This window comes from Podarcis raffonei, chromosome Z (genome assembly GCF_027172205.1).
Source record: "Podarcis raffonei isolate rPodRaf1 chromosome Z, rPodRaf1.pri, whole genome shotgun sequence".
In the NCBI taxonomy this organism is placed as follows: domain Eukaryota; kingdom Metazoa; phylum Chordata; class Lepidosauria; order Squamata; family Lacertidae; genus Podarcis; species Podarcis raffonei.
The window spans coordinates 17365339-17386305 of record NC_070621.1 but is presented as its reverse complement, the minus strand read 5'-3'; the positions used below and the strand labels follow the sequence as shown (position 1 = coordinate 17386305).

The window sequence follows — 20967 nt, the reverse complement described above, 5'->3', positions numbered from 1 at the left end:
TGTTTTCAAGTTGCTTTGGGTTGTCCTGGGTAACAGTGACTTGACAAATTTAATTTAAATAAAATAAAAGCAACAATAGGCCAAGTAGCAGGAAAAAGGGGTGGCAATAACATCTTCACGACATCCTATGCTACGTTGGGTGCTGCTTTTGCAAATGGGAAGTAGATGTTTTCATACTTGTTGCCTTATTGATATGTATACTGCCCTTCACCCATAGGTCTCGGGGAGGTTCACAACATATTGCAGATTCTGTTTCTCCCCTTCAGAACAGAAGGTACCATTCCTCATGAAGCTTTCTTGTGCTAGGCCATGAGCCAAGGGCAGCCTTATCTAGTCCACAGAGTGACTCAACCATTTTTGTGTGTTTTCAAAGGCAGTATGATGATGGTTGTTGTAAGCTGATACACAGCAAGGTTAAGTGTGAAGAACTTCTTTGACCCATTGGGCCAGATCCTTGATAAGTGGGAAGGCCACACACCTGTCATTCATCTGACAGAGCACAAATGAAGCAAGACTGATAGGGGAGGGGTTCACTTTACTAGTGTTTCCAGAGGGGAACAAACTAGCAACGCAGCACCCACCCCATGCCTTCCTGATGTCACCCAGCACTGTCAACTGGCTGGTGGGTGGTCCTGATTTGGAAAAAAACAGCCTTGTTCCTCAGAAAGGGTGATGACCATGCGCTCACCACCAATTGGGGAAAAATATCCATTGTTTATAAGTACAAGATAGACATCATTTCAGGGTGGCCCCTTGGTTCAGCTGTTATTTTCCCACCCCCCGGAAAGCATTTAACCAAACGCACAGGCTATTCACACCATACATTTTTTAAAAACCCAGTGACACTTTAAACCATCACAGCTTCCCCCAAAGCATCCTGGGAACTGTATAGGAGACTGCTGTTCCCTTCAAGGCGCTACAATTCCCAAAGTTCCCTAAGTAGGAGGGATTGTTAAACCACTCTGGGCTGCTCCACTGGCACTCTCCAGAGACCCCTCAACTGGGGTCTTATCAACAGTCATTTCATCTTTTGGCAAAAAGGACAGAAGGGCCCCACTCCGTTGGCTGTATTGAGGGACCAGCTTCATTTGGCACCCCTGAGCAGTCATTCCAAGTGCTTTGGCAACTCCTCTGGGCTTTGATTTTTCCCTTCCTATCTGGTTCTTATAAGAACACTTACACTTCAACAGTGCCTGAGTTTTGCTTGCCTTCATCCCCACCCCCTTCCTTTTCCTCCTTGTAGGTCGCACCTGCAAATCTTGTATAGGAAGGAATTTGTGTGCTGCTGACCTGGCACTACGTGCTCTGGGCGCCTTTTCTGATGAAGTAGAGGGGTAAATAAAAACTCTTCACAACTAAAAGCAGGAGCCTCAATGTTTCTCTATGGTTGTGACCTACAGCGAAGAGTAATTTAGGTGAAAATTGGACCCACAAATGGTGTTATTGTTAGGGAAGGGTGACCTGGGTCCAAACTCCTCTGCACTCCCCTTTTGAGCTGTTGTGTTCACCTTAATTTCCATACAGTAGCATTTATGCAAATATGTGTTTTGTGCAAATTTAAAAGTGCCTAGCAGCACCCAATATTAATAATAATCAACATCCAGAATCGCAAGTTGGAAGATGTTCCAAGGTGTCATTAGCCCAACCCCCTGCAATGCAGGAATCTTTTGCCCAACATGGGGCTTGAATCAATGACGCTGAGATCAAGAGTCTCGCACTCTCGCAAAGAGAGCACTAAACGCAAGAACATAAGAGCTTGCTGGATCAGGCCAATGGCCCATCTACTCCAGCATCCTGTTCTCACAGTAGCCAACCAGAAGCCCATTATGGGAAACCTGAAAGCAGGACCCATTAATAACAATGTATGAATTTGTCCAATCTTCATTTAAAGCAGCGTTTCCCAAACTTTGGGGTTTTAGACTACAATTCACTGTTCTAGCTAGCTAGGGATGATGGGAATTGTAGTCCAAAAACAACTGGAGTTTGGGAAACCCAGGTTGGAAGCCATTCAGGTTGGTGGGGATCGCCACCTCCTGGGGGAGGGAATTCCACACACCCATTTCTGCCCCTCCCACTGAGTATATAAAACAGTTCAAAACAAGTTGCTGTTACAACCATACAAAGTATATTTTGACAAGTGTTTTTTCCCCTCCACCCATCAAACAATAAAGAACCAACAACATTAGCAGCAGCAGCTTCGAAAAAAAAGAACATTTACTTCCCCCCAGCATTCCTAAGCCAGTCTCGACGACAAGAGTCTCAGCCAGACCCCAATTTCTGGACTATCTCTTTTAGGATGTTCAGTTGGGGCCCTCCGTCGCCAGGGAGGCAGCCAGCCTTGCTTGGGAAGGGTGTCTCAAGGCCCCCGCAGGAAGGCAACCTCCCTCTCTATGGGGCTCAGTGATGGAGGGGTTCATCTCATTGCTAGTGTGTAAACGTGGTAGATTTCGTCAGGAAAATTCTCCTGCTTCTCCTGGGCCAGCAGGTTGAGGCCAGCACAGCGGATGATCTTGCAGACAACGTTCAGGTCCCGGCAGACACTGCTGTCCACGTCGTCCATGATGACCCCTTCCTGGGCCATATTGTCCTTGATGACTATGATGCCGTTGGGCTGCAGGCCCAGGCGGCAGCGCTTCAGGAAGCTGGAGAGGTGGTCGTCTGTCAGGTGCCCTGTTTTTAAGAGCATAAGAGCATTAAGACTCTGCCTACTAGAAATTCTTAAATAAAAGGTATATCGGTGGGCCAAAGACAATAAAAGAATCTTCTTATACACTACAGCTGCCGCTAGACTATTGATTGCCAAAAATTGGAAGTGTGAAGAAGCAACATTAGTGATAGATTGGCAATGTAAATTATTTGAATTTATTAAATGTATTAATAAGTTCAAATAATTTTTGAATTTATTAAATTAGCGAAAATGACGGCAACAATTAGAATGCAATCAAATCAGAATCAGTGTGTAGAGGAATACATGGCTAATAGGTACTCCAACAAAAACCTACTGATCTCACAAAGTTAATATAGAACACAAGAATAAATATTTAATAAATAAATTATCAAAGTACAAACATAGTAACAAATTTTAAAACAAAATTAGGAAGTCACACACGGGTGGAGGGAAGTCTTCGAGTCACAAGGGGGGAAAGTATGAGATAATTAAGTAAAAACTAAATGTGGATTTACAATGTACTGTAATAGAAAATGTGAATGTATAAATTATAAGAAATATGAAATTCTATGTAAATATTATGTATATGCATTGGAACATCAATAAATGGTTTATGGAAGAAGAAGAAAATGACTCTGGCTACTAGATGAGGCCAGTGGCCCACCTCTACTCCAGCATCCTGTTCTCACAGTGGTCAACCTGATTGATGTCCCCCAAAATGAAAACCCAAGCAGGACCTGAGCACAACTGTATTCTCCAGTTGCAGTTCCCCATTATTTGGTATTCAAAGGTAGACTGTTCTTGTGCATGGGGGTTCCGCTCTCACAACAGACCTCTCTATATGAAGAGCCCTGCTGGGCTCGGCTAGGAAGGGCCCATTTTATCCTGCACTCACAGTGGCCAACCAGATACCTCAATGGGAAGCCTGCAAGCAGGGTCCATGCACAAGTGCACTCTGTCCTCCTGGGGTTCCAGCAACTGGTATTTAGAAGTTGCTTTTGACTGTGGGGGTACAGCAGAGGCATCATTGGTTGGTAGCCATCGATAGCCTTATGCTCCATTAATCTGTCTAATCATCTTATAAGACCATCTAAGTTGGTGAATATCACTGTGGGAGGGAGTTCCATACTTCTAAAAATGCTCTGTGTGAAGAAGTCCTTTCTTTTCTCTGTCCTGAATCTTCCAACATTCAGTTTCATTGGACAACAACCTTAACCTAAAAGGCAGTGGCTGGAATCCAATGCTGTGATAATTAAGTGTCTGAACAGTACAAAGGGGACAGATTGAGGCAGCGTGGGTTCAAACCTCTCTGCTCAGCTCTGAAGTAACCTTAGGCTGTTTGCCCTCTCTGACAAGCCTACCTCACAAGCCTGTTGTGAGGAAAACAGAAAGGACGTTGAAGGGGGGGCATTTACACTGCCCTTTAAATTCTGCAGAGAGAGTTAACTGATGAAATACCTTTCCTGTCTCTATCCTAGGCGCCAGTCACATTATGCATTTAAAGGACTGCCACTTAGAACAGTCATGGTTCCCTGACAATTAATCTTGGTAACTGTAGTTTGTTCAGAGTGCTGAGAGTTGCTAGGAGGCTGGAAAAAACCCTTGCAGAGCTACAGCTTCCAGAGTGATTTGACAATCAATACTCCTTCCTCAGGGAACCCTGGGAATTGTAGCTCTGTGAGGGGGGCAATAAAGTTCTAGAAACTCTCAGCACCTTGAACTACAGTTCCCAGGATTCTGGGGGGGGGGGGCAGAATGCCTTTTAAAGAGGTACTGTAGCATTTTAAATATGCAGTGCAGATGAGACCTTTTGCCAGTTGTACCCAATGGCAATCCCACTTGGAGTAGACTCGTTCAAGTCAACGGCCAAGATTAACTGAGGTTCACTGATTTCATTAAGGTCTACTCCGAGAAAGAGAAAATAAGCTGGATACACAACCCCTCTTTTACAGGTAGTGGAGGGAGACTCTTACCTATCACCCACTGGATCCAGATGACGTCGTAGGCACTGGGTTCGGGGCTGAAGTCCTGCAGGCCACAGCAGTAGTAGTTCCTGACACGCCGACCCTCCTCACCCAGGTAGGTCCGGGCCTGGTTAAGGAAGTCCGCTGTGACATCCACCATGTCCACTGTTCCGAAAAGTGGCAGCAGGAGCCGCTTGGTAATCCGGCCAATGCCAGCCCCACAGTCCAAGGCACGGGAGGTCCCTGTCCTGTTAGGCTCATCCTGGACAGAAATGAAGTCAATGAGGGCTAGAACCTTGAATGCCTCTCAACGCTTTCAGAAACAGGGTCTTTCATTGTTTCTCCCCCCCCACACACACACCCTTCTCTGTTATACTGCATCTGGCGAGATGGCATCCATGTTTGCAGATACAGCCTCCATTTCCCCAGGTTTTAGGCAGGGAACAATGACCAGCCCTAGGGATTAAACCTGCCACGTTCCTTATGAACAGCAGGTATTCTAGTTGTAAAAAAGCACTGGGTAGCTCCCAGTGGTGGCACCACCACCAAGGCCTCCCCAGCTTATCGTAATCACAATTCTGCCCAATACGCACATTTTGGCAAAGAACTCTTAGCCTAACATAACAAGAACAGGTGCACCTCACTGGAAAGCGCATTCTGCAGATAGGGAGCCACCACCAAAAAGGCCCTGCCCCACAATGATGGGAGTTTGAATCTAACAATATCTGGAGGGCTACAGGTCAGCCATCCCTGCCAGAGATTTAGCAGTCAACTCGGCTTCCTTGGAGGTTTTCAAGCAGAGCTTGGATGGCCATCTGTCAATGACTCTTCTGCTGTGATCCCTGCATTGCAGGGGGTTGGACTAGATGACCCTCCCAACTCCACTATTCAATAATTCACTGCTTTAAAAGGGGGGGGGAGTGGATTTCCCACACTCCCCCTAAACCAGCCCTGGCCAACCTCCAGATGTTTTTTGACTACATTTCCCATCAGCCCCTGCATTATTTGGCAGGGCTGGGCTGGCTCAGGCTGCTGGGAGATGTAGTCCAAAATATCTGGAGGAAAGCAGGTAACCCCAGGCTGTTCCTGCTCAGCTTGGAAGAGAGAACACCTTGCTTACCAGCAAAAAACGGAGCAGGAACTTTCTGGAGCTGTCGATATCGATGCTGGAGATGTGCCCATAGCCCCCCAGCATCCCATCCACTGTTGCGGGGATGTCCTTCCAGTATTTCTTGGCCTTTGAGTAGAACTCCTTCTCGTTCTCCACAACGTCGCTCGCCATCGGCACCTTTCTTCTCAATGAGAAACCAAAGCAGGCCAAAAGGTGTTCCCTTTGACAGAGAAGAAGAAAGGTGTGAAAGGGATTGGGGAACAGAGACCCTTAAAATTCGTTTCCAGTTTTCTTAGGGAAATTACTTCACAGATGGCATCACAATGCTTTGCAAATGTCAAAAAAATGTTATCTTCTATGTCACCTAAATGTTGGAAGGGTTGTGATAAACTTAGTACATATTATCATTTATGGTGGGAACGTCAACTGGTCTTTGGGATTTAATTTTGGCAGAAATGATACATAATACTGAAGAAACTATTGATCGTTGTCCTACTGAATATTTTTTGACAATACCAGTGTAGATGTATCATCAAAAGAATTGGTCTTATATATTATCTAGGAAGCTCGAATAGTAATTGCAACAGTCCAAAATCTTACACTGGCTGCTTGGAGTCACTCTCTCAGGAATATACTGTATTTTTCGCTCCATAGGGCGCACCGGACCATAGGGCGCACCTAGATTTTAGGGGGGGGGAATAAAGGGGGGAAATGTTATCCCCCCCCCCTGCAGTCCCAAAGAGCAAAGAAGCCAAGACAGCCATCTTGTCTTCCTCTTTAGCCACACGCAACCTCTCCAGCCGGGAGAAGCTGCGTGCGGCTTTGTTTTTAGCCGCGGGGCTGGGATGGGGGAAGCCCGAGCTTCCCCCGACCCCAGCCCCCAAAACAGGTCCAGGAGCGGTGGCGAGATTGCGCACAACCTCGCCGCCGCTCCTGGGGCTTGCAGGGCTGGGACGGGGGATGCCCGAGCAACCTCGCCACCACACTCAGAAGGCTTGCGGAGAACAGGCAGCTATCCGCAAGCCTTCTGAGCATGGCAGGAGTTCCTGCCAGGCTCCGCAGGCTTGGGGAGAGCTGCCCGAAGCCCGGGGTGCCAGCGCCGCGCTCCCCAGACTTTGGGCTGCAGGCAGCTGTCCGCAAGCCTGCGGAGCCCGGTGGGAACTCCTGCTGGGCTCCGCAGGCTTGCGGATAGTTCCTGAAGCCTGGAGAGCAAGAGGGGTCGGTGCGCACCGACCCCTCTCGCTCTCCAGGCTTCAGCGAAAGCCTGCATTTGCTCCATAGGATGCACACACTTTCCCCCTTCATTTTTGGAGGGGGAAAAGTGCATCCTATAGAGCAAAAAATACGGTAGCTATAATAGAGAAAATCACGTGTTATTTTAGATTTTGACAAGAACTAGAACCTCCAGATACTTCTCATATGATTTGGCACTCTAAACACAGTAGAGTGGAACCACCATTTTCAGGATGACCCTCATCACAAGCATGGCAAATCTGGAACTACACTTGATAAATCTGGTACAAATCTGGAACTACACTTGATAAATCTGGTAACGCTGAAAGTCGTTACCTAAAGTTTATTATTTTGACCCATGTGCAACTGTACTCAGATTCCACATGCCCATCTCATAGTCTTATATTTTTGACCTGTGGCTATAACTGTTCTCTGCGTTGCATGTAAAATTAAATAATCTTTACAAAAGAAAAATAATAAGGTGCTAGCACAGTGACCTCACCCCTCAACCAACAGGCCCAGAATGCAAAAGGGCGTTTAAAGAGATTCCAAAAGAGAGCAGGTGATGTTCAACCCGCCCCGTTAGATATGTACAACCCTGAAGGATGAGATCTCGAGCTAAATATATACATGGCTCCGTGGGGCGTGCCCTACACCAACCCAAACATGGAATCAGGACGATCGGTTGCCAAAAGTGTTCTTAGCTTAGCTCAAGTTGAGGCACTCACCAGGTTGTGAGATGGACAACACACACACACCCCAGCTGTAGTACCTGTAATCAGAATCACAGAACTGTAGAGAACCCAAAAGTCAACTAGTCTGGCAGGTAGGTATGTGGGATGTTCATTTACCCTTAGGTCCACTCAAGAGCTATCCAATTGTCTCTCACCCTCCCAAAATCTCGGTTTTTTTAAACCAAATCCTGGATGTTAATTCTGTGCTAGACTAAGACCAGAGGCCTGGAAGACCAGCTTCCTGCCTTGCAGAGCTTTTCCCACCTGGCCAGGCAGGGTGGGGCCCTGAATGACTCCAGCTACAAAGGCTGAGGCTGCTGAACAGACTTTTGGGCTGGGATAAGGGGCTTTGGTTGGGAAGGTTGTTGCTATTATTGCTATTAATTTTTTGTACTTTTATTTTAGATCGTATTATGATTTATGTGGAAATCATTTAATTTGGTTGTGTATTTTTTGCATGTTTTATTTACGACAACCTTTGTTGTCATTATGAGGTTTTTTCATGTGGTAAGCTGCCTTGAACATGCCTCAGCTAATGGAAAGGAGGCATACAAATAAAATTATTTGTAAAAATTATTGTATGTAAAATTATTTGTACATGCTAGCAGGGCAAGAGGACTCTTCAGCCCATCCATTCTGCGATGGACAATGAAGAGTCGATTCTGGTTAACGCCTGGCATGCATGAGGGATGAGCCAAGGAACCTCTGGGGAAGAGGGACATAGGGAGCGCTCTCCCCTTCTGTACACATACCTAGGCCTATACAGCATATTTGATGTTTATGGTCTGCAAGCCAAAGAAACGGGTGTGTGCTAAATATTCTTAAATTCTTAATCTACTTAAGTTCTAACACCAAAGTTCTATTTTACACATGAACTTCAGCTATGTGGGTTTTGTAAAAAAGATTGAACCAGGCAATTTTTGATGCAAACTGGAATAATTTGGAAAGGGTAATTCACATCAGAAAATGTCCGGCTGACACCCAGAAAACTTTGCAATCACCTAATTTACCATAACTATCTTGCTCTTATTTAGTGAACAGCGCAGCAGCAACAACAACAGTCAACTTTGAAACTGCTAATATTGCCTGATGTTGCATTTGCAATTGACATCTTTTTGCAATTCCTTTCACTGTTATGGGTGTGAGCTAAAGGCCTTGCTGAATAAATGTATTTTCAGCTGGCACGCCAAAATCCATCAGGATTGAAGCCAGTAAAATCTGAGGGGGAGGGCTTGCCTCATCTAGTACTTGAACTCCACACCCATTTGTTGCTACTCATGAACTTCTGGAAATGGAAGATTTTCTGCTGGAAAAATGTAAGTTAAACACACACTTTTTCATTCTACATACTTAGCAGAAATGTTTTTAGTAGGTGCAAAAAAAATAAAATTAGTACAACGAAGGCACCTGCTGTTATGTCAAGAGGCAGGGAGTTCCAAAGTGTGCGTTACAAACGTGGAACATGTGTTATGTGGCACGTATAACGGTGCCAGTTCCACAGAACAAAGTGGTTGCACATGCACTAACATTAACCACAATTCATGTTAAGTATAGTTCCCAAGAACACATGAATTTGAAAGCACTTGTTTGCCAGTTTAGCACCAACTTCCCAAAAGCGAGTTTACAACTGCAAACAACACACTAGCATTTTTGGCCCTCTTCACACACTGCCTTGCATACAGAAAACAGTTAATCTTGCTTTTATTTGACAAATATAATTATTATATATAATTATATAAGTATTAATGGCATTACTTATAATTATTAGATGAATTACTATTCGTATTAATAGTAATAATGAATTGGTTACTTTTGTGCCACAGCAACACAAAGCGACCCTTTTAAGCAAAAGAAAAAACCCACGTGAACATTTGAAAACCACCTTCAGCTGCTTGGAGAAAAGGGTGGGATATAAATGTAATTAATGTAATTAATAAATAAATCACTACCCATTTCCTGGTGCTCAAACTATATGAACTTTATAAACTCTGTCTATATTGGTGCATGGAGCGGGGGAGGGCATTCACCTTAACTTTTGAACCCTAGCACAAAGGCGGTGGAGACTAAAGAAGGGTTATCCAACGGGCTTTTGTGGGTTCCTTTCCTGCACCAGCCGTAGCTCCCTCCAGAACAAACCCTTACTAGGAAAGATTCCCCCCCACTTCCCTCCCCCGACAACCCATGAGCCACGTGGACTGCAATTCTCTTTTTCCCCCGCCTCCGAAGCAGTCACTCCGGCTCTCTGTGTAAACTCACCCCACCGAGCGCCGGCTTCCCTTGCGCGCGGGCGCTGCGGCAACGTGCAGGGAGGAGGAGGAGGAAGAAGAGAAAGGGGAACCTAATAGTGGGAGGGCACTGGGAGGGGAGGTGTCCAGACAGGCCTCTTCTGCGAAGCTTCCTTCTCCTCCAGGCTGGGGAGCCTCTCTCGCGCTCTCTCTCTGCTATTCAGGCAGCTACAGGTCTCGCCTCCCCGTCGCTGGGCATTGGGCCCCACAATCTCCTCCCTCTTCGGCACGCAATTTCCTTACATAGAGCGCATGGAGTTGCTCCCGAGGAGGAGGGAGGAGGAAGAAGCCGACCAGAAGGGTGGGCCGGCGGGATGCTGGGGGCGGAGGCGGGGGCGGGGTCCGCTTATATTCGCTCGGCCGGACGCAGGCATCGCTGGGGGAGGGCGGGGGGCGGCAGTGCGGCCCCGCCCTCCCTTCACAAAGGGCTGCACCACAGCTGCGCGCGCGCGGGAGGGCATCCCCCGCCTGGCTGCACGCGCGCTGTTACGCTGTGTATACCCACACGCTGAAACATACACGAGCAATTTTTTTTTATAAAATTTGTTCATTATGGTAGTTGTTGCTATTGCTACTGCCTTTATTTTTATATCCCTCCTTCTTGCTAGACCGGTACTCGAGGCGGCTGGCAAACATCAAAGCAAGGACCGCTAAAACGCAGAAAAGTAAAAACGTAGAAAAGAATGGCAGCTAAAACGTCATTAAATTACAAAGGAATTAAAACAGTGTTTAAAAAAAAGTATATATATTTGGGTTCCTATTGAGGGTACTGGACAAGACAACATGACAGTGATGAGGGATTGAGGATTGGAGTGATCATTTTGTGATGTGGCAATAGACGAAGTTGTATTGTAACTTTTGAATAAATGTTTTTTTAAAAATATCTTCAAATTTGATACGGACCAGCATACTAGTATTACTACTACTACTAATAATAATATTTCAGAACCCAACCCAATTTATTCCAACTTTTAATTTTTAAATTTAAATCATTTTCAATACTGTATTGAATTTTTAGCAAACCACTTGGATGGTTTCTTCTGAAAACTGAGAGATATATACATTTTATGAGATAAATAAAATTGCAACCCACTCTGAGACCTGAGAGTGAAGGGTGGGTAAGAAATCATTTGTGCGTGTACCTGGGAGAAGAGGAAAGTTTTCACCTGGCACCTAAGGATATGTAGTGAAGGCACCAGGTGAGCCTTCCTGGGGAGAACACACCACAAATGGGGAGCCACTGCACAAAAGGCCTCGTTCTGTTGTTGCCACTTTCCAGACCCCTCATGCACACACACAAATAGATAGTGTTATGCAATGGTTAGCGACTTAGCACCTGGGAAACCCATGTTCAAATCCTCACTCATCTGTGGAACACATACATTAAAATCAGAATTTTAAAAAATCTAAAATACAATTCTGGGTTTTTTAAAGTAATATTGATGAGAGTATCAATACAACCCTAAATTACAAACCTGACATCAACAGTATTTCAGGATTTAGATCATGTTTCTTTAAAACACAACACACCCAACAGGTAGGATTAAGAATCTTCTATTTAGCATCATATTTGATCTAATCTACTAGATCATGTTACTCTCCACCTCCTTTTACAGCATTCGTTGTTTTCTATATATTATAAAAAACAAAGAACTCTACTGATTAGATCTGCATTTCATTTGGCTTCGTTCATCTAACCCTTCTTCCATTGATCCTATTTTTCCTTTAAAACATAAAAACATTTTATCTTGTTATTAGAACTGATCCTGCCAAATTCCTGGCTATTTAAAAATAAAAATAAAAGTCTCCATGATTTTCCCACCCTGCATCGTCAATTTTTGAACAAAAATGACCGCTGTTGTTCTAGAACATTGAGTTTCTTAACTGCCATTTTTGGAATCACTAAATAATAATCACAATATAAAAGATGAGTGGGGGCGAGAGGAAGCTTCTGATCCCTGCCAAACACCCAAGACTGGAGAGGGAAGGAGACTTCCCTTTGAAGACAACCCAGAAGCATCAATTGGTTGAGAATTCGGCTGTGCAAGATCTCCCATCTGGTCCAAACTCACGTATTGCACAGATCCATGCTGCATATTTCAAGGCCACAAGTCCCCCCAAAGAATTCTGGGAACTGCAGTTTGCTAAAGGTGCTGGGAATTGTAAGTCTGTGCTGGGGAAACTACAGTTCCCACCCAGGATTTTTTGGGAAGAACTCACAGACTTTAAAATGAGAGCCAGTGTGGTGTAAGTGGTTGTTGGGAGTATAACCCAGGAGAGACCAGGATTCAAATCCTCCCACCGCCCCCCTCGGCCATGAAGTTCACTAGGTGGCCTTGGGGGCCAGTCGCCATCTCTCAGCCTAGCCTACCTCACAAGGTCGTTGTGGGAATTAAATGAGGTCTAGGCACCTGTGAGAACAGGATGCTGGGCTAGGTAGGCCTTTGGTAGTTACCGTATATTCTTAAGGCTCACACCTCCATCAGTCATAAAAGAGCTGGCATACACAACCATACCCACATGGCAGTATACCCTTTCGTATACCCATATGGAGGGACGCGGGTGGCGCTGTGGGTTAAACCACAGAGCCTAGGACTTGCCGATCAGAAGGTCAGTGGTTCGAATCCCCACGACAGAGTGAGCTCCCATTGCTCAGTCCCTGCTCCTGCCAACCTAGCAGTTCGAAAGCATGTCAAAGTGCAAGTAGATAAATAGGTACCACTCCAGCGGGAAGGTAAATGGCGTTTCCGTGCGCTGCTCTGGTTCGCCAGAAGCGGCTTAGTCATGCTGGTCACATGACCCGGAAGCTGTATGCCGGCTCCCTCGGCCAATAAAGCGAGATGAGTGCCACAACCTCAGAGTCAGCCACAACTGGACCTAATGGTCAGGGTCCCTTTACCCTTTACCTTTTATACCCGTATGGCAGTGTACACAATCATACCCGCTGTTGGCACATGAATACAGACTCTTACATGGGCACAGCACAACCTCTTGGCTGAAAAGTCCTCGTCAGATAAAGGTACGGATGGGTGGAGAAAGCAAAAGGGGTCACCTTGCTGTGTGAAATTAAAGTCCAGCTGATAGATTACTGTGGAAACAGGATTCTGTTGACAGTGCCAGCTTTTCCCACTGACCAATGAGGACGTTGACCAATAGGAAAGAGATTAGCATCAGTGGCGGTTAGACTTCTGGAACATTTGCTTTTTACATACTAAGTTTATGAAGTTTTAATTATTGCACTTGCCCTCCTGTGTATCCTGCTTCAGGACTTCTACTTTGGAACTCCCTGCCTATTGATATCAGGCAGGTACCTTCACCATGGGCATAAGCAGGGGGGCAGCTCCCCTCCCAGCAAAAAAATCAAGTACATAAATAAAAATACTTAACTAACTGACCAATTGTGTTGCAGATAACTTGGTTCTGCCCTCCCTCCCCCTTCCAGCATAAAGCCTGACTACAACCATGGCCCTCGTTGTACAGTGGTACCTCAGGTTAAGTACTTAAATTTGTTCCGGAGGTCCGTTCTTAACCTGAAACTGTTCTTAACCTGAAGCACCACTTTAGCTAATGGGGACTCCTGCTGCTGCCGTGCCACCGGAGCCCGATTTCTGTTCTTATCCTGAAGCAAAGTTCTTAACCTGAAGCACTATTTCTGGGTTAGCGGAGTGTGTAACCTGAAGCGTATGTAACCTGAAGCGTATGTAACCTGAGGTACCACGGTACTGTTTTCAGCACCTGCAAATACATTGTTCCTGGGACAAGCCTGCCCAGATATCTAGAAAACTGGTGTGTTTTTAGTTTATTGCTGGGGGTTTTTAAATCTTTTTGAACATTTGATTGTTTTTCCTAATTTTTTTTTTGTCTTTTTACATGCATACCTCATTTTGTTCGTATGCCACCTTTCCATACAACATTAAAAAGTTGCAAGGCAGCTTACAACATTTAAAAGTTGCACAACTACAGATATGACAAAAGTAGTGCTAAACGCTAAATAAAACACATCAAAAAGTACACAACCAAATCAAATAATTGCCTCATAAATCATAATAAGATATAAAAGTAAAGATAGGAAAAATTAATATCAATAACAGCAATACAGTGGTACCTCGGGTTAAGAACTTAATTTGTTCTGGAGGTCCGTTCTTAACCTGAAACTGTTCTTAACCTGAAGCACCACTTTAGCTAATGGGGCCTCCTGCTGCTGCCACACCGCAGGAGCACGATTTCTGTTCTCATCCTGAAGCAAATTTCTTAACCCAAGGTACTATTTCTGGGTTAGCGGAGTCTGTAACCTGAAGCGTATGTAACCCGACGTACCACTGTACACACACCAAACAATTCCCCAGCACAAGGGTCTGTTCAGCAACCTCAGCTTTTGTAGCTGGAGTCAGTCTGAGCCCCGCATTTGCCAAGTGGGAAAAGGCCAGCAAGGCAGGGAGCAGGTTTTCCAAGGGCACAGCCAAAATGGTCTCTTTTTGTAAACTGTTTTGAGTTTTCCACAATCAAGGGTACATAATTTTTTATGAAGAAAATAATACAAGCAAAGATTTGGACAATTGATCCATCTCGCTCAGTAGTGTCTACACTGATTGGCAGCAACTCTTCAGGGTGTCAGGCACGTTTTCCCCAACCCTACCTGGAAATGCCAGTGGGATTGAACCTGGGAACTTTTGCTTGCAAAGTGTGTGCTCTACCATGGAGCTACAATCCCTTCCGCTAGAGCAGCCTTTCTCAACCTGTGGGTCCCCAGATATTGTTCAACTACAACTCCCATCACCCCTAGCTAGCAAGGCCAGAGCTCAGGGATAATGGGAGTTGTGGTCCAACAACATCTGGGGACCCAGAGGTTGAGAACCGCTGCGCTAGTGAGAGAAAGTAGGATTCTAGTTCTCATTGTTTCAGTAAAGGGCTCAATTAAAAAAGGGAGGTAGAAAACTGGTCAGCATCTTAAAAAGCAGAGACATCACCTTGCCAACAAAGGTCCGTATAGTTAAAGCTATGGTTTTCCCAGTAGTGATGTATGGAAGTGAGGGCTGGACCATAAAGAAGGCTGATCGCCGAAGAATTGATGCTTTTGAATTATGGTGCTGGAGGAGACTCTTGAGAGTCCCATGGACTGCAAGAAGATCAAGCCTCTCCATTCTTAAGGAAATCAGCCCTGAGTGCTCACTGGAAGGACAGATCCTGAAGCTGAGGCTCCAATACTTTGGCCACCTCATGAGAAGAGAAGACTCCCTGGAGAAGACCCTGATGTTGGGAAAGATGGAGGGAACAAGGAGAAGGGGACGACAGAGGACAAGATGGTTGGACAGTGTTCTCGAAGCTACCAGCATGAGTTTGACTAAACTGCGGGAGGCAGTGGAAGACAGAAGTGCCTGGCATGCTCTGGTCCATGGGGTCACGAAGAGTCAGACATGACTAAATGACTAAAAAACAACAGAAAACTGGCCCATGCCAAGTCAAACCATGACAGTGGTTCTCCAGGGTTTCAGTAAAGGAGTCTTTCGTCAGGCCTACCAACACCTCTCCAGGGTTTCAGGCCTACCTCAAGATTGTCAGGGACTGAACCTGGGACCTTCTGAATGCAAAGCAGGTGCTCTACCACTGAGCCACAGCCCTTTCCCAGAACAGGGGCGTGTGAAGCTGCATTCTACAGAGTTAGAGGGTTGGTTCATCAAGTCCTGAGAGTCTTCATAAGAATTTCTAAGGCAGCCTTTCTCAACCTGTGGGTCCCCAGATGTTGTTGAACTACAACTCCCATCACCCCTAGTTGCAAGGCCAGAGCTCAGGGATGATGGGAGTTGTAATCCAACAACATCTGGGGACCCACAGGTTGAGAACCGCTGCAAGGGGACTTTCTTCTGGCCCTTTAGGTTGAGGCGTAAATGTATATATTTTAGAGGGTGCTTTGAGTGATCGCCAAAGAAAAAGAAACTCAGAAGCAGGCAGAGCATAGTAGCCATTAATAACCCTCTCCACTATGAATCTGTTCCAGTCCTCTTTTAAAGCCTTCTACGTTGCTGGGCACCACTGCCTCTTGTGGGAGCGGGTTCCGTAATTTAACTATGGGGCCCTGTGTGTAGAGGCGTGTTTTTCTGAAATGTCCTGCAGTACCCACTCTCAAACACATGGAGGGAGTGTTGCATTTTCTTTGCCTCCGCTCGGTACACTCGGGTTTGCCTTGCACTTTTAAGCCAGCCAACTATGCTCTGCACAACTTTCTTCCTTTCTTTGTTAATGGATTGGAAACTTTTTCTCTCCCCCCCCCACCCGCTCCTTCCTAGCCTCTCTGTCTCTCCCTTTTCTTTCTTTTTGTTGTGCAGAGGTCCTCCCTATGCCAGGTAAACTTGGCTACCCACCCTGATCTCTCTTTATGGAAAGCGGGGGTTCTCTCTCTCTCTCTCTCTCTCTCTCTCTCTCTCTCTCTCTCCCACACACACACACACACACAGAGAGAGAGAGAGAGAGAGAGAGAGAGAGAGAGAGAGAGAGAGAGAAACAAAGGGCAGAGAGGCAAGGAGAAAATTCTGCCACGCAGACTCTTTCACACAGCAGCCCCATTTGCCAGCTCTCTGAGCCTTGGAAACTGAGTCAGAAACGAATTTCAAACAGATGGGGGAGGATGAAGAAGCAGAAAGGTTTAGACACAGTTCCCAGCCTCAGCCTTGCTCAATTCATTCCCCACCTACTTTTCAGACACCCCCACTGCATTTTAATCTCCCCCCCCTTTTTAGATCTAATGGGGGGGGGGACACCACTAAGGAGCCCACTGTCAGAAATTGAGAGGGGTTTTTTTTTTCATTTATCCAGGATTGCAAGAGAAACCTCTTGAGGTTCTATTCATTTGCAAATTTGCTTGGTAATGCCTTCCTTTGGGTCTTGTGGGCAGATAAGCGTCTTTCACGTTGGCCGGTGGGTTGGGATGGATTACCTTTGGCTATCCCCAACTCTAGATCCATTTAGCAGGAGACGCTGTGGACTGAAGGGGATAAGGGTCTTCTGCAATGCAGAGCAGGCCAATCCAACCGGCACCAGCTCTGCAAGGTCTTAGAGAGGGATTGATCCAGGCTTTGGGAACTGAGATCCCTTGAAAACAGAGGCCTGAACCTGGTTTTCTGCTTGCAAACTGTGTTGTGGTGGATGGATCCCTTTCCACCCTAACAAGGTTTTGGTCAAGTCTTTTCTCAACCACTCACTCTATTTATGTGCTTCTTTATTATATTTATACCCACATTTCCTCCAACGAGTCCTCCATAGTTCTCCTCCTCCCTATTTATCCTGTGAAGTAGGTTACTCTAAGAGCAAGTGACTTACCCAAGGTTGCCCAGTGCGCTTCATGGGTGAATGGGGATTTGACCCCTGTTCTCCTTGGTCCTGGGACACAGGTGGCGCTGTGGGTTAAACCACAGAGCCTAGGACTTGCCAATCAGAAGGTCAGCAGTTCGAATCCCCACAATGGGGTGAGCTCCCGTTGTTCGGTCCCTGCTCCTGCCAACCTAGTAGTTCGAAAGCACATCAAAGTGCAAGTAGATAAATAGGTACTGCTCCGGCAGGAAGGTAAACAGCGTTTCTGTGCGCTGCTCTGGTTCGTCAGAAGCGGCTTAGTCATGCTGGCCACATGGCCCAGAAGCTGTACGCCAGCTCCCTCGGCCAATAAAGTGAGATGAGCGCCACAACCCTAGAGTCGGCCACGACTGGACCTAATGGTCAGGGGTCCCTTTACCTTTTACTCCTGGGTCCTAGTCTGGCACTCTAACCACTACACCGCACTCTTGTGCCTCTTGGATCATGCCCAGGAGTCAGGAGCTGAGCCTCTCAAGAACTCCAGAAGGGCCTCAACGGCAGAGGTTGTCATCATCATCCCTTCCAGGCATGGCTAGCATCCAGCTATGATCAACGTCAACCAGAGTGATGCAATGCAGGCAGAAAGCTCCTTCGAATCCAGGCTGGAACCCCACCTCCCAAACCATCAACTACCCCTTTCATAACCAGTGGTGAGTTCTGTCAATTATTGAGACTGGTAGGGCAGAAGGCCAGCAGCAGGTGGCACCAGAGCCAGCAAGAGGCAGGGGCGGAGCCAATGAAAGGAGTCCTTGAGAGGTGGAGCCAACTCATTTTAGTTGCATTTTTAAATTTTATTTTATTGCATTTCTATCCTAACGCTTCCACCAAGGAACTCATTGTGGCGTACATGGTTCTCTCCCTCCTCATCTAATCCCTACAACAACCCTGTGAGGTAGGTTAGGAATAGAAGCACTGATGGGTCCAAGCTCACCTAGTGAGTTTCATGGCTGAGTGGGGATTTGAACCCTGGTCTCCCAGGGTCTTATTCCAACACTCTAACACTATGCCACACCCATCCTCTTCCCTGCTGAGTTCCCTCCAGGCAAAACAGAGGTAAAGGTCTTCTCTGACTACACGTTACATACAGTGTATATCCTACCACTTTAAACAGTCACAGCTTCCCCTAGGGAATCCTGGGAACTGTAGTTCTTCAAAGGTGCAAAGAGTTTGTAGGAGACAGCTGTGTTCCCCCTTGCAGAGCCACAGCTCTCAGTGTTTCCTGAAAAGAGGGATTGGTTGTTAAACCAGCCTGGGAACTTTAGCTCTGTGAAGGGGTCAGGGGTCTCTTAGCAACTTCCAGCACCTTTAACAAAATACAGTCCATAGGATTCCTTTTGGGAAGGTGGGGGGCAGAGCGGTATGATACTGCTTTAAACAATTAGTGCAGATGGGGCCTAAGGCTGTGTCCACACCAAACACATTTAAAGCACATGGATTCTTCCAAAGAATCTTGGGAACAGTAGATTACCCCTAACAAAGCTACAATTCCCACAGTACCATTAAACTACAGTTCCCAGAACTTTTTCGGAGTGTGTGTGTGTGTGCTTTGCATATATGGTGGATATTCAGTTTAAGTAGTCAGCAACAAATATTCAGGGAAACACTGTACTTGAGGCAGCTGAGTTGGAAATAATCAATATTAAAGTTGGTGGAGCCCTAAATTGTTTATTTAAATAATTTATATACCGCTTAGTCTCTAAGTGGTTCATAAAAAGGTAAAGGTAAAGAACAGTTAAGTCCAGAACAACTCTGGGGTTGCGGCGCTCATCTCGCTTTACTGGCCAAGGGAGCCAACATTTGTCTGGAGACAGTTTTTCCGGGTCATGTGCATGACTATGCCGCTTCTGGTGAAACCAGAGCAGCACACGGAAACGGCGTTTCCCTTCCTGCCGGAGCAGTACCTATTTATCTACTTGCACTGGCATGCTTTTGAACTGCTAGGTTGGCAGGAGCTGGGATTGAGCAACGGGAGTTCACCCCATTGAGAGAATTTGAACCGCTGGCCTTCTGATCGGCAAGCCCAAGAGGCTCAGTGGTTTAGACCACAGCGCCACCCGCGTCCCCAAGTGGTTCATAGACAAGGGTAATGTGCACTGACCTCCACCATTAATCCTGACCACACACAAGAAGTGGGTTGGTTGAAAATGGTTTTAAAGTAAAGGTAAAGGTAAAGGTACCCCTGCCCGTACGGGCCAGTCTTGACAGACTCTGGGGTTGAGCACCCATCTCACTCAAGAGGCCAGGGGCCAGCGCTGTCCGGAGACACTTCCGGGTCACGTGGCCAGCGTGACAAAGCTGCATCTGGCGAGCGAGCACAGCACACGGAAACGCTGTTTACCTTCCCGCCAGTAAGCGGTCCCTATTTATCTACTTGCACCTGGGGGTGCTTTCGAACTGCTAGGTTGGCAGGCGCTGGGACCGAGCAGCGGGAGCGCACCCCACCACGGGGATTCGAACTGCCGACCTTTCGATCGGCAAGCCCTAGGTGCTGAGGCTTTTACTCACAGCGCCACCCGTCAAATGAGCCCAGGGCTCTCCTTCATTGGAGGTTTTTAAGCAGAGGCTGGATGGCCATCTGTCATGGACTAGATAACTCTCAAGGTCTCTTCCAACTCTACAATTCCGTTCCTTGCGGAACATCCTCCCATCAGATGTCAAGGAGATGACCCTTAGAAGACATCTGAAGGCAGCCCTGTATTGGGAAATCTGTTAAGGTTTAATGTTTTATTATGTTTTTAAATATGGTGGAAGCTGCCCAGAGTGGTTGGGGCAACCCAGTCAGATGAGCAGGGTATAACTAACTATTACTATTACTACTAGTAGTAGTATTACAATTGGAAAATCATCCAATTTGCTTCTATGAAAACCATCCCATCCAAAATGGGCAGGATTTCAGTGTACATTGCACCTTACTAGGATCTTTTGCAATCTCTTTTCGGACTCTTTGTCAGATCATTTGGTGAACTGTAGAGTAGAAAAGGACTGTGAAGATAATTCTAGTCCAATCCCCTGCGATGCAGGAACTGTCCCATATGGGGAGCGAACCTGCAGCCTTGGTGTGGTCAGCACCATGCCCTAACTAACTGAGTTATCCTGACTTGAATAAATAAACAGTAATTCTCAATCAGAGGATCAATGTGATTTAAAACAAAAACAAAAAAACCACCCTAATGAAATCAATATAGCAAAACAAAAACAAATAACTTTCAAAAGCTACAAAGAGTAGATTGAGGTGAGCAAAAATGGTCAAGAAACAACAAAGCACCTTGGCTAAGAGGAAAGTCTTCACCGGTTGCCAAACATCTGGGCCAAGAAGGCCTCCTTAGAGAGAGTATCCAAATTCCTGAAAATCTCCCAATTCTGGATGCCTAGCACACTTTCTCTAAAGTGGGTTGTAAGAACACAGCCTCTGTAGGGGAGTTTAAGTCCTGGGCAAGCAGGTATGTTGCATCAACCCATTTTGGGATCTGATAGTAAATGCCAAGGGATATAGGAAGGTGATTTATACCAAGTCAGACTTTTGGTTTATTGAGCTCAAGCTTGTCCACACTGACTGGCTGTCACTTTCCAGGTTTCCAGGTAGTGGTGTCTCCCAGCAATGCCAGGAGATGTCACTGGGGATTAAACT

At 46.2% G+C, this 20967-nt stretch overlaps 1 protein-coding gene across 6 annotated transcripts; it reads right to left on the bottom strand.

Annotated features, from left to right (window-relative positions):
• Positions 1-2102: 2102 nt before the first annotated feature.
• Positions 2103-13068, bottom strand: NTMT1 (N-terminal Xaa-Pro-Lys N-methyltransferase 1). 6 transcript variants are annotated; one of them, XM_053373576.1, is made up of 4 exons: positions 12968-13068; positions 5753-5963; positions 4642-4894; positions 2103-2670 (listed from the first exon to the last, which is right to left on the bottom strand). In XM_053373576.1, coding segments are annotated over exons 1-4 (723 nt in total). In that variant the 5' UTR covers positions 12970-13068; the 3' UTR covers positions 2103-2413. The 6 variants fall into 6 exon arrangements, with proteins under 6 accessions (XP_053229551.1, XP_053229554.1, XP_053229550.1 ...); XM_053373579.1 differs by lacking the exon at positions 12968-13068 and adding an exon at positions 11471-11539; XM_053373575.1 differs by lacking the exon at positions 12968-13068 and adding an exon at positions 10239-10336.
• Positions 13069-20967: the final 7899 nt, after the last annotated feature.

What these genes read in the sequence shown, in the direction of transcription:
- NTMT1 (XM_053373575.1), bottom strand. An exon ending in TCCTGCTCCGTTTTTTGCTG is followed by an intron (nt 4,895 to 5,752) that starts GTAAGCAAGGTG and finishes ATTTCTGTCCAG; the next exon opens with GATGAGCCTAACAGGACAGG. An exon ending in CTGGATCCAGTGGGTGATAG is followed by an intron (nt 2,671 to 4,641) that starts GTAAGAGTCTCC and finishes TCTTAAAAACAG; the next exon opens with GGCACCTGACAGACGACCAC.